Source organism: Vitis vinifera, chromosome 4 (assembly GCF_030704535.1).
Source record: "Vitis vinifera cultivar Pinot Noir 40024 chromosome 4, ASM3070453v1".
In the NCBI taxonomy this organism is placed as follows: Eukaryota; Viridiplantae; Streptophyta; class Magnoliopsida; order Vitales; family Vitaceae; genus Vitis; species Vitis vinifera.
The window spans coordinates 8281815-8294415 of NC_081808.1; the positions used below are offsets into that span (position 1 = coordinate 8281815).

The 12601-nt window shown below is 35.6% G+C and overlaps 1 protein-coding gene across 1 annotated transcript; it reads left to right on the forward strand.

Moving 5' to 3' along the window:
* Positions 1-1076: 1076 nt before the first annotated feature.
* LOC100241108 (glutamate receptor 2.8) lies at positions 1077-5741 on the forward strand. The gene is made up of 5 exons (XM_002266180.5): positions 1077-1404; positions 2539-3836; positions 3989-4301; positions 4623-5020; positions 5123-5741. Exons 1-5 carry the CDS (start codon positions 1134-1136, stop codon positions 5696-5698), a joined length of 2856 nt encoding a protein of 951 aa, XP_002266216.3. The 5' UTR covers positions 1077-1133; the 3' UTR covers positions 5699-5741.
* The last annotated feature ends 6860 nt before the right edge of the window (positions 5742-12601 follow it).

The window sequence follows — 12601 nt, forward strand, 5'->3', positions numbered from 1 at the left end:
TACCAAAGATGTTAACTTCTACATGTTCCATACTATTTCCAACCAACACATGATATCATGGTGAAGCTGAGTATTGGAACTCCACTGAATATAATACAAGAAAAACAATATTGAATAGTAAAGCTTGAATTAATCTTATGCCCCAATATAGAACATGTCTGGGATTGAGCTCTCCACTAAGCTTGCAATGATTGGGGTTGTAGCTATTTTTTAATTAGGTTTCATTGGCCAATGAAAAGGAAAAGCATGTGATTGTAATTGAGAGGAGATTAAAGATTACATTAGTAGCCAAGCTACATTGACCATAATCCAAAGCAGAATGAGAGCTTTTATTATTACAACCTTTTTATCTTTGTTTAATTAATGAATTTTAAAGTGTTGGTGTATTAAATGAATATAAAGATTACATTAGTAGCCAAGCTACATAAAATTTGTTTTGTTTTGTTTTTTTCTTATTTCAGCTCATGTGTGGAGGTGTAACGACTAAAGGTAGGGTTAATTTTTATTAGTAGGAAGAAGCTATCATAGGGGTTGCCACGAAGCTTCATACAAAGGTACTATCATAATTGTCTCTCTCAATTAATAAATGTCAACTAATGTTGATGTAATTTGTCCCCCCCTCCCCCCAATTACTTGTAATATATATGCTGGGAGTTGAAAAGAAATCAAAACTCTGAGGATGCTGTCAAATCGTGACTTTCGGTGACAACACCCAATATTTAATTGCTTATTTTACAAAAACGTCTTTGTAGAGCATCATCATTAAAATTATTGACTTACTCTATACTTATTGTAGCATTATTATTTTAATTTAGATGCAATATATTTATAATTATTTTATTACGATTCCATTTATTTTTTAAAAAATATAAATGATAAAATAAAATTGGGGTGGGAAAATAGGAGTGACTTTCTGCCATCCCAAGGAGCATAAAAGTTCCATGCATCCACGGTGTACTCCAGAAGTATTCCTTTCTATTCACCACAGTCTACTTGGGGTCCTTTTTGCTTACGTTGTAGTGTGGCCTTTCTGGGATGCTGCTGATTCCTACTTTTCAAATTCTAAATTCCATAAATAATATCTGTATTCTACCAAACATTATGAGTCCCAAAGCCTCCCATAAAACTTCAGAATGAGAAACAACCTTACCCAATTCCCTTTATATCTCTTCTGCTGTCTGTCTTTATGGATTTTCTTCACGGAGATGGTCATGTCACGGAACACAACAATACCGGTTAAAGTGGGAGTGGTTCTTGACATGGATACATGGCTGGCGAAGATGGGCTTGAGATGCATCTCCATGGCCCTCTCAGAGTTCTATGCCTCTCATGGGCACTACAAGACTAGGCTGGTTCTGGAAATCAGAGATTCCAAAAGAGATGTTGTGGGTGCAGCTGCAGCAGGTACTCTCGTTTCATGAAACTTAGAATACATGTAGAAAACAATTGCATTATAGAGATATATGGAAGTAAAAATTACACTATCTTGAAATATGACTTGAAAATACATAGAGAATCCATTATCCATGAAGTTATTTTAAAGCATCCTACATCACTATGTTGAACTTGATTACTTAGTGAATTTATATTCATTTTTTCAGAAAAATAATAACTGGAGATCTTATAATTTCTTACCATTTTATGACTAGTAATTACGAAACATGTCCATAAAAATTTTCGTATTTAATTAGAATGTTATTATGGAATTATTGTTAATAGTATTGTTTTTTATATATAGTATGACAAGGGACAACCATATTATCGTCAACCATAGAAAGTTACATGGCAGAAAACCTCCTTCTTTAAGCAACACAATCCCTGAAATGCAGCACTGAATTGAACAGTGAAAGAAATCCAGAAGCATCCACCTAGATTAGAATTAATTCGAATTTTTCACATTAAGTAAATTGATTTGTAGACCAATTAATTTCTCTCTTTAACTTTAGCTGATGGGAGTTATTGTTTGATAAATATAATTGTAAATTAAAACAGAAACTGATGCAGATTGGGAATGATAAATATAAGAGAAATTGTTGAGGAAAAAGAGTGTTCAAATTGATCAAACGACATTAGCATGCCCATCAAAGACGGCAAAAACTCTCCTCAAATTGTACCCGCGTGTTTTCAACTAAGCAACATTTCTTTTCTTGACTAGGAAGACGTTTCTTCGTTAACCACAAGAGAGCTCAAAGACGCAAAGAGTCTCCATAAATTTAATTTCCTTGGTTTAAAAGTCAACTGTAATTTTGTGACAATTTTAGAGAAGCATGGGAAGTTAGCAAAACTGACGCGTATGAGATGTAGAATGGAAGGTATAAACAAAAATTAAGGTTATCTCCAAGAAAATCTCTAACATATATGATCCACCTTTCGGTTATAACAAGAAGATTGATAATGTTTTCACGAATTGATCTAGAATTCATGGGACCAAGGGGATGTATTTTTCCTTTTTGTATATACCCTATTTGATTGCTGATAATATGGTAGAAATTGCATGAAACTTTAGAATAATTAAATTTTAATTATTGTGAAATTCAGCTCTAGATTTATTACAAAATGAGGAAGTTCAAGCCATCATTGGACCAGCATCCTCCATGCAGGCCAACTTTGTGATTGGTCTCGGAGACAAGGCCCATGTGCCCATCATTTCATTTTCTGCAACTAGTCCTTCTCTTTCTTCGCTCCGGAGTCGATATTTTGTCCGAGCCACACTGAATGACTCAGCTCAAGTACCAGCTATAAGGGCAATCGTCCAAGCCTTTGGGTGGAGAGAAGTTGTGCTCATTTACGTGGACAACGAGTATGGAAATGGAGTGATACCATATCTTACTGATGCCTTGCAAGAGATTGACACCCGTATCTCCTACAGGAGCGTCATTCATCCATTAGCCACCGATGATCAAATCCTCGAAGAGCTTTACAAGTTGATGACAATGCCAACCAGAGTTTTCATTGTACACATGTTTACACCTCTAGGCCCACGGCTTTTCACCAGAGCGAATGAGATTGGAATGATGAAAGAAGGTTATGTTTGGATTCTAACTGATGGGTTAACTGATATCTTGAGTACTTTGGATCCATCTGTCATTGATTCAATGCAAGGAGTGTTGGGCGTGAAGCCTCATGTTCCAAGATCGAAAGAGCTTGAAAGTTTTAAAATCAGATGGAAAAGGAAAATCCAACAAGAATATCCAACCAATGAAAGCTTTGAGCTGAACATTTTTGGACTCTGGGCTTATGATGCTGCTTCTGGGCAAGCCATGGCAGTTGAAAAACATGGGCCAACAAACTTCAGCTTCCAAAAGTCTAATACTCACAGAAATTCAACCGATCTTGATACTGTAGGAGTCTCCCAAATTGGTCCAAGTCTTCTCCAATCACTATTAAGTACTAGATTTAAGGGCCTTAGTGGACACTTTCAAATTTTTAACAGTCAACTACGTTCATCAGCTTTTCAGGTAGTCAATGTGATCGGCAAAGGGGAAAGAGGGGTTGGATTTTGGACACCAGAGAATGGAACTGTAAGAAAGTTACATTCCACTTCCAAGGCCAATCTAGGAACAATCGTATGGCCAGGAGAATCACCCTCCGTTCCTAAAGGTTGGGTCCTTCCAACCAATGAGAAGAAGATGAGAATAGGAGTACCAGTCACCAACGGTTCTGGTAAATTCGTAAAGGTGACACGAGATCCTAGCACTAACGCGACCGAGGTCACTGGATTTTCCATTGCAGTCTTCGATGCAGTGATGGCAGCATTACCATATGCTGTTCCTTATGAGTACATTCCCTTCCAGACGCCTGATTACAACGATTTGATATATCAAGTATATCTCAAGGTCAGTTCATCGAACTCTTTACCTTTCCTGGTACATAGAGGTAACTCTAGGTTTGGCTTCAATTATGATTAAGTTTGTCAAAATAAAAACCAAACCTGCAGCATATTTTCCCGTAATGCATAACAGAAGGCCCCATTGTTTATTGTGAACAGAAGTATGATGCTGTGGTGGGAGATACTACTATTCTAGCGAACAGGTCCTTGTATGTAGACTTCACACTACCGTACACAGAATCTGGGGTGTCAATGATCGTGCCCATCATAGATAGAAGAAGAAAAAATGCATGGGTTTTCTTGAAGCCACTTACTTGGGACCTTTGGGTGACAACCTCTTGTTTCTTTGTATTCATTGGCTTTGTGATTTGGGTTCTTGAACATCGAGTAAATAAAGATTTTAGAGGGCCTCGTTCACATCAAGTTGGCACTATCTTCTGGTTTTCATTCTCAACATTGGTGTTTGCTCAGAGTAATTTCTCTTCCACCTCCTCAAATTTTATCCAGCAATTTATCTACTCTTGTAATATTCAAATACTCATCATAGGAAGCATATTGAGCACATCTCAAACACATTCGAAACTATCACATCTCAAAGACATTCGAAACTATCTTCTAGTATGGCCTGTTTGCTTGTTTCCCATGATTACGAATTCTATTAATAAATGGACATTCCGTACAATATGCAAGTAAATTTCAGGGTAATTTTTATGTTTAAGAAATTATATATATTTGACTTTATATTGATTTTCTGGAGTTGATTTTCCTTTTCACTCTTAAATTTTGTTAACAGAGGAGAGAATTGTCAGCAACTTGGCTCGGTTTGTGGTGATCATATGGCTTTTTGTGGTGCTGATTCTTACTCAAAGTTACACAGCCAGCTTGACTTCAATGTTGACAGTTCAACAGCTCAACCCAACCATCACCGATATAAATGAGCTCATAAAGAAAGGGGAGCGTGTAGGTTGCGAACATGGCTCTTTCGTTCATGAATTCTTGATCGAATCGATGAAATTTGATGAGTCCAACCTTGTAAACTATGAGTCAACAGAAGTACTGGATGAATTATTTTCAAAAGGTAGAATTGCTGCCGCATTTGATGAAATCCCTTACATTAAGCTTTTCCTTGCAAAATATTGCTCCAAATACACTGCAGTTGGACCAACATACAAGTTTGATGGGTTTGGATTTGTAAGTACTCTCTTATAACACACGTACTTGTATAAATTTAAAAAAACACACGTACTTGTATAAATTTTTTACGGAGATTTCTTATTTTTGATCATTTTTCAGGTGTTTCCAAAGGGTTCACCCCTTGTAGCTGATGTTTCGAGGCAAGTCTTAAACGTGACCGAGGGAGCTAAAATGCTACAATTTGAGAAGGCATGGTTTGGGCAAACACCCAGTTGTCCAGAGCTCACCAACTCAGTTTCTTCAAACAGCATCGGCCTTAATAGCTTTTGGGGCCTATTCCTCATTGCTGGAATCGCTTCATTTGTAGCTCTCATCACATGCATCACCACATTCCTTTATGAAAATAGAGATGCATTAATAAACTTGAATTCCCCATCTTCCATATGGAGAAAAATTAAAGCCATGGTGACACGCTTTGACGACAAAGATCTTAGGTCCCATACTTTTAGAAAAAGTGATCAACTTCAAGACAAGTGGCATCAAAGCCATGGATGCAGCTACACCAACTTCGCTCCAAGTCCATCGACCCTTTTGATCCCAACACACAATAATTCTGCTTTCTTCGGAGAACAAGGAACACCTTCTTCTGGACATGCTGATCCAGCCGGTCCAAATCGGCCAATGTCTCCATATATAATGTTTGAATATGAGCTTGCTAATATAAATCACGAGTAAACAAGACCGCCTGTAATTGAATAATTGATAGATCATTTCCTTTCCTGTGTTCTTTATACCGGTGGCATCATTACCCACAACCAAGAGTTTCAAAAAAAAAAAAGAAGCTATAGCCATAGGCATTTCAGTTAAATGATTGTTAAATGCCATCTATTTGCTATGAACAATAATTCATCACTGAGAAATTGTTTTGCTATGAAATAAATGTTATTGCAAAAAGTCATTTCTTACCATAAAAATATCGTCTTAGCTAAATGCGTTATCAAATTGGAGAAATTTGTTGCAATGAATTTTCCAAAAGCTTGCCGGCCGGATCAGTTTAATCCAAGATGGGATTGAAAAGGATGATCGAAGTGGGACTGAATGTACCTTCCGGTTTATGGTAGGACTAGGACAGGGAGGTCCAGTTTTCAAACCATCGCAGATATGACGCATAACATTGTTTTAAAATCTATATCAGCGAACGGTTCCTACATTTTTTTACAGGACATAGATGACCCATTACTTGCACATGCTTTTTCTTTTTTTCTCTCTTTTTTTCCTTTTGGCTTTTTAAATGAAAATCAAATTCAACCTTCCCACATCGATAATTGCCTTAAATTCCGTCAAATTCACGAATTTATTGCTGCCTAACGCAACAGCTCAACTTCCTGTGCCTTATCAGCATATAAGTAAATAAATAAAGATTGTCCTTGCACTACATGGTTGACATTGCTTTCCCACACACAAGATCTTATTTATTTATTTAGAGTTGGGTTTGGGTGTCCAAGTGGCTAACCTAACCCAACTCAATAAATGGGAGAAATAAGGGAAGCAATTTATGAGAGTTTTAAAACTACCTAGAACTGCCACTATTAAAATAATTTTTTTTTTAAAAAAAATCTCTCTTTGAGGTAGAATTCTCTCTCCTAGCATAATAGAGAAATATCATGTTTTCTCTTCTTTCTCTTTATAAAAACAAAAGGTGAAGAAATACGAAACAATTATTCTGAAGAAACAAAACGTCATTTCTCTTAAAGTAATTCTTGTTTTTTCTTCGTAAAAATGAAGGTCAAGAATCTTGTGCTGTAAGAAAAGAACGATTATCATATTAGTAGTTTCATTCATGACTTGAAGTTAGAAAATTAGTCAGTGAAACAACCAATTGGAATTCTTGGGCATTTCAGAAGGTAATCCAGAACCCTTATTTTTCATCATTGGTATCAAAGCACTCTTAGGCTGTTTTTTGGCCTTTGGTTTTTTTGTATTTTGTTTTCTTTGTTTTAGAAGAAGAAGAACGTAATATGAAATCAATGTTTTCTAGTTGTGGTTCCAAAAAAACATGATTCCTAATTTTTTTTTTAAAAAGAATAAAAATGATTTTGGATACTGTTCCAAATAATAATAAAAAATAATAAAATAAAATAAATAAATAAATATAGGAAAATGATAAGAGCCATATGGAGAAAAAATAGGTGCAAAATGCAACCACCTCTACAAAAACTTTTGGACGCAATTGAAATGGACAAAAATAAATAAATAAATAAATAACATAAAAAATGGAAAAGATGAATGGAAACTAGTTATGGTTCTAGAAAAGCCCTTCTCCAAGACAAATAAAGTGGAATATTATTCTAGGATTTTTTTTTAAAGTAATAATAATACATAAAAGTTAAATATGTTTTAATCTACTTATTAACATCAAAGTTGAATTACTCTTGTTGGTTAGAACTTCTCTTATGCTCACTTGAGACCCAAGTTCGAGCTTTGATGCCCTCATTTGTATTATAAGTATCTATTACTCGCTTGAAAAATATAATAATAAATGATATCATGCCCTCATCTGTATTACAAGATTTAAAAAATAAGGGTCTTGATTACTACTCAAAAAGTGCTATTTGATAGCCTATAATTAATCATTTTAAACACTTTTGAGTAGTACTTTAGGCCTTTTAACTCAATTGGCATGTTAAGGATCCTTTAAAGCAATTTTGATCACTTTGTGTAAGTTTTGGTGTTTTTGTTAGTATTTTGATCACCAAAGCAAGTCAAGAATGAGGAGAGCTATGAGGAATCTTGGGCAAAGCTTAGAATTCATTTGCCAAGAGTGAATCCGGATTGCAAGGAGAAAAAGCAAAGAGAATCTGCCATGAAGCCTATTCTTGATGACAGTCGTAGCAGCCACTTTTGGAGCACTTTCTGAAGTCCAAATGATGCATGCTATATACCATTTCAAAGCTCAGGAAGTCAACAACCAATGCTTCAAACGGTGTGCAATTCGGAGTTGAAACGAAGAAGTTGCAGCCATTACAAGCCAATCACTCCGAGCTGAAGGAAGCATTTTGCAAAGTGTTGCGAAATCACCCTTTTGTTGCGAAGTGATTTCGCAGCATTTTTGTACAGTAAGGTGTTTCTCCTTCTGACGATGCACGAACCATGCCGCGAGAAGGGAGCTAGGAACCTCAAGGTGGAAGCCAACTTCGCAGCCTTGTGAAGATAGCTTGGTGTTGCGAAATAATTTCGCATCCCTCTTGGGTGTCTGCGAAATTTCGCAGACACCATTTTTCTCCTGCGAAATGGTTCCTGAAGCCTCCCGAAGTTTGCTACCGACATTGGGAGATATTTTCCATTAGATTTTTGTTGTCTAAATCCCAAAATACTCCTTGTAAACCACCAATTACATGATTCCTTAGTTTTTAAGTTAGTAAAAAGACTAAATATCTATGTAATAATTAGTTTAATATGATGTTAATATATATACCTCTCGGGAGCCTGTTCTCAGAGAGGAGTTCCTTCTGTAAACGTTTGGGTAAGCAAGTAAAGGTCTTTTCTTTCTACTGCCTTACCTTCTCACTTTGTATTTTCATTTTCTTACTAAGTTATGAATTCTCTGAGGAGTTTTCCCCAGAGAATGAGTAACTAAACCTCTAATTCCTTGGAGCTAAGGTTGCCGGGGAAGGTTCCAAGTGCAAGAATGCAAAGCTTTGTGGTTTAGCTAGTAATGAAGAGGAAGTGAAATCCTTTAGTGATTTCTATGTTTTTAGTTAACTTAAAACACCTTAGAGTCACCTGGGCCAACACTTGGTAAGGCAAGTGATTTCCAACCATGGAAATGCACTAGTTTACCCTTTGCGAGCCTCTGGGAGGTGACTTCAAGGTAGGATTTTCTGGAATTACCAACACTTGGTAAGCTTTTGGACTCTTAGGAGACATCCATTAGTTATCTCTTGCGAGTTTGTGAAAGGAAGTCCAAGGTTAAAGATCACCTTGAATGGTTGAGGCTTGGTGAGAGGCTGAAACCATTGCAAGTTGCATCAGTGAGAGAATTAAAGTGAAATCTAATTGAAGGAGTCTCTGTACATCACCGGTTAGAGAATTGACTAGAGGTTGAATCTCTAATGCGAGAAAATGAACCATCTGACCAAAGCCGTGTCTTTTGCATGAGGAACCACCCCAGTGAACCTAAATCTCCAAGGAATGCTTTTCTTCCTAAATTATTCCAAACTTCTGTTATGTTAGTTAGTTTAAGTCTAAACTTTTACCAATCAAAGTTTGTGTTTTACTTCTTAATCTAACCTTGAAATGAAACAAGACCAATTCACTTGGAATTGGTATCATTGATTGCTTGTTAATCATTCCCAGTGAACGACCCTAGAGCCACTATACTATAGTAGCTTTTTCTTTGCTACCCTAGTGTATGGTGTTATAGGTAATAAATTTTGTTGATTACTCCCTCAATCAAGGAGCACCAGCTGAACACAAATCAGCTGAGACACCAATTGGGCATGAATCAGGTCTTCAATATAAGTATTTGTTACTCATTGAAAAAAATAAAAAGAAATGAGGGATTGCCCATGAAGAGGCTTGATCCCTTGACCATAGATATAAGAGTCTTGTACTCTACCAACTAGGCTAAATGTTTTTTGTTTTCATAAAAGACTGGTTATTGGAAACAACATCTAAAGTTATGGAAGACATTGACCATAATCCTAATATTGTTGTTCCTTTTAGTTTTAAGAGTGAAGATTAGTTCTTTTTCTACATGTTACTTTTTTATGCTTTGTATATGAAATGTAAATATCTTTTATGCAATATATGACATGAATATTTATTGTTTGATAAATGAGTATGTCTTTTATTTACATGCATGTCTTCAGTTCTTTTGTATTTGTTATTGATACATGAAAGTTGTATAATATTTTTTTATGGAGTGAAAGGTTTTAAGCTAAAAAGAAATTTAAGTAATTCCTTGCCTAAAATTAGAAAAACTTGCATAGATTATCTCTAACTTGTAATAATTAAAATTATATATAGGAGTTGATTGGGAACATAGTGAACTTTTGTTTCTATTGCAATTTAGGTTATTACATATTAGAAGATGATTAAAGCAAGTAAAAGTATCAATATCCATAAAAAGTACTAATTAATAAAATTATGCAATATCTCTAAGTAGTTGAATATATCGATTACAACTAGGAACATCATAGTAGAATTAAACAAGGATGAGAAACTAAATGGCGATAACTATGAGGTTTGGCATCACAAAGTTTAGTATATCATTGTTGACCAAAAGGCTCTTGAAACATTGAATCATGTCATGTAAGAACCTAAATAAGGAAACTCTACTCAACATGAAGAAATTAGGAGGCTTATATGGCTTTGAAGAAAAAGAGTTGTCTTCCTCTCAAATTATAATATCATATTATATTTTATTATTGTATTAAAAAAATTTGATAAACAAGGTTTTGTACCCTGTTTGCTTACTAATAGTAGAGTAGAAATTTATTCATTCATTTAAATTCTTGTTGATCATTTGAACCTACCTACTCCTAAACTCAACTGTAGACCTCTTACAAAATGAAGAAGTGGAAGTCATAATAAGGCTTAGATCATTGACGCATGCCAACTTCATGATCGGTCTTGGAAGCAAAGCTCGGGTGCCCATCATTTCATTCTCTACAACAAGTCCATCTCTTTCTTCGCTTCAGAGTCAATTTTTTTTATCCAAGCTACCCTATATGACTCAGCTCAAGTACCAATAATAAGGGCAATAGTCTAGTCCTTTGGATGGAGAGAAGTTGTACTTATTTATGAGGATAACGAGTATGGGAATGGAGTCATACCGTCTCTGACAAGTGCCTTGCAGGAGGTGGACATGCATGTGACCTATCGGAGCGCCATTCATCCATTGGCAACTGATGATCAAATAGTTAAAGAACTTTACAAGTTAGTGACGATGTCAACTAGGGTTTTCGTTGTGCATATGCTTAAGCCTCTTGGCTCCTAGCTTTTTACCAAAGCAAATAAGGTTGGAATGATGGAAAAAGGCTATGTTTGGATACTAATTGATGGGATAATTAACTTCTTGAGTACTTTGGATGCTTCAACCATTGATTCGATGCAAGGGGTGTTGGGTGCCAAGCCCCATGTTCCAAGAACCAAAGAGCTTGAAAGTTTTAAAATCGGATGGAAAAAGAAAATCCAAGAAGAATATCTAACCAATGAAATCTCTGAGCTAAATATTTTTAGACTTTGGGCCTACGATGTTGCTTCTGCACTAGCCATGGCAATTGAAAAACTTGGCACGAGAAACTTTAGCCTCCAAAAGACTAACATTTTCAAAGATTCAACTAATTTTGAGAGGTCCAAATATTCTCCATTCACTATTAAGTACTCGATTTAGAGGCCTTAGTGGAAATTTTCAAATTGGAGATGAGCAACTACACACATAAGCTTTGCAGATAGTTAATGTGATTGGTGAAAGGAAAAGAGGGGTTGGATTTTGGACACCAAATAATGGAATTGTAGGAAGATCGAATTCTATTTCTAAGGTCAATATAAGAGCCATTACATGGCCAAGAGAATCTACTTTTGTTCCTAAAGGTTGGGTCATTCTTACCAATGGAAAAAGGTTGAAGATAGGAGTTCTAGTGAAGGAGGGTTTTAGTGAATTTGTGAAAGTGACACAAGATCCTATCACTAATACAACAAAGGTCATTGGTTACTCCATCGGTTTCTTTGATGTTGTAATGGCAACATTGCCATATGCAGTTCCTTATGAGTATGTTCCCTTCGAGAAACCTGATTAAATGGCTACTGGTAGCTATGATGAATTGAAATCTCAAGTATATTTTCAGGTCAGCCATACTCTTTAGATTCCCTAATACACAAAAATTTCATTCAACTATGGTCATCAACTATCAAATAGAGGGAAACTGTCATCCTTTTGCAATGAAATATCTCACCAATTTTACCTCTACTTTTATGATGAACAGAAGTATGACATTGTGGTGGGAAATACTACTATTCTAGATAACAGGTCTTTGTATGGAGACTTTACACTACCTTACACCGAGTTTGGCATATCAATGATCGTGCCCATTATCGATAATAGAAGTAAAAATGCATGGGTCTTTCTGAAGCCATTAACTTGGGACCTTTAGATGACAAGCGCTTGTTTCTTTGTCTTCATTGGCTTTGTGATTTGGACTCTCGAACATCAAATAAATGCAGATTTTAGAGGGCCTTATTCACATCAAGTTGGCACATTTTTCTGGTTCTCCTTCTCAACATTGGTGTTTTCTTAGAGTAATTTATCTTCCAGTTCCTTGAATTTAAATGCACAATATATATGCATCATGTTAAGTAATGCCAATTAGATTTTGGAATTTTATAATAAGATTAGAAAACATAACTAAACCAATGCCTTTAATTTTGGAGAACACTCCATACGTATGCCAATCTAAAAATTTCATTCTACTTCATGTGTTTCAGATTTCATATTGTGTACTTAAAATTGATGTTTTCTTGTTGATTTTCTTTTGCATTCCAAATTAAATCATATTTATAGGGAAGAGAATTGTCAGCAACTTGGCTTGGTTTCACTACAAGAAAAATGGGAAACAATGACGCTTTATTTATGAC

Excerpts from the sequence above, each read along its gene's own strand:
- LOC100241108 (XM_002266180.5), top strand. The coding sequence starts at position 1,134 with ATGAGAAACAACCTTACCCAATTCCCTTTATATCTCTTCTGCTGTCTG. Across the intron at positions 1,405-2,538 it reads TGTGGGTGCAGCTGCAGCAG|CTCTAGATTTATTACAAAAT; the intron begins GTACTCTCGTTT and ends TGTGAAATTCAG. Across the intron at positions 4,302-4,622 it reads AACATTGGTGTTTGCTCAGA|AGGAGAGAATTGTCAGCAAC; the intron begins GTAATTTCTCTT and ends TTTTGTTAACAG.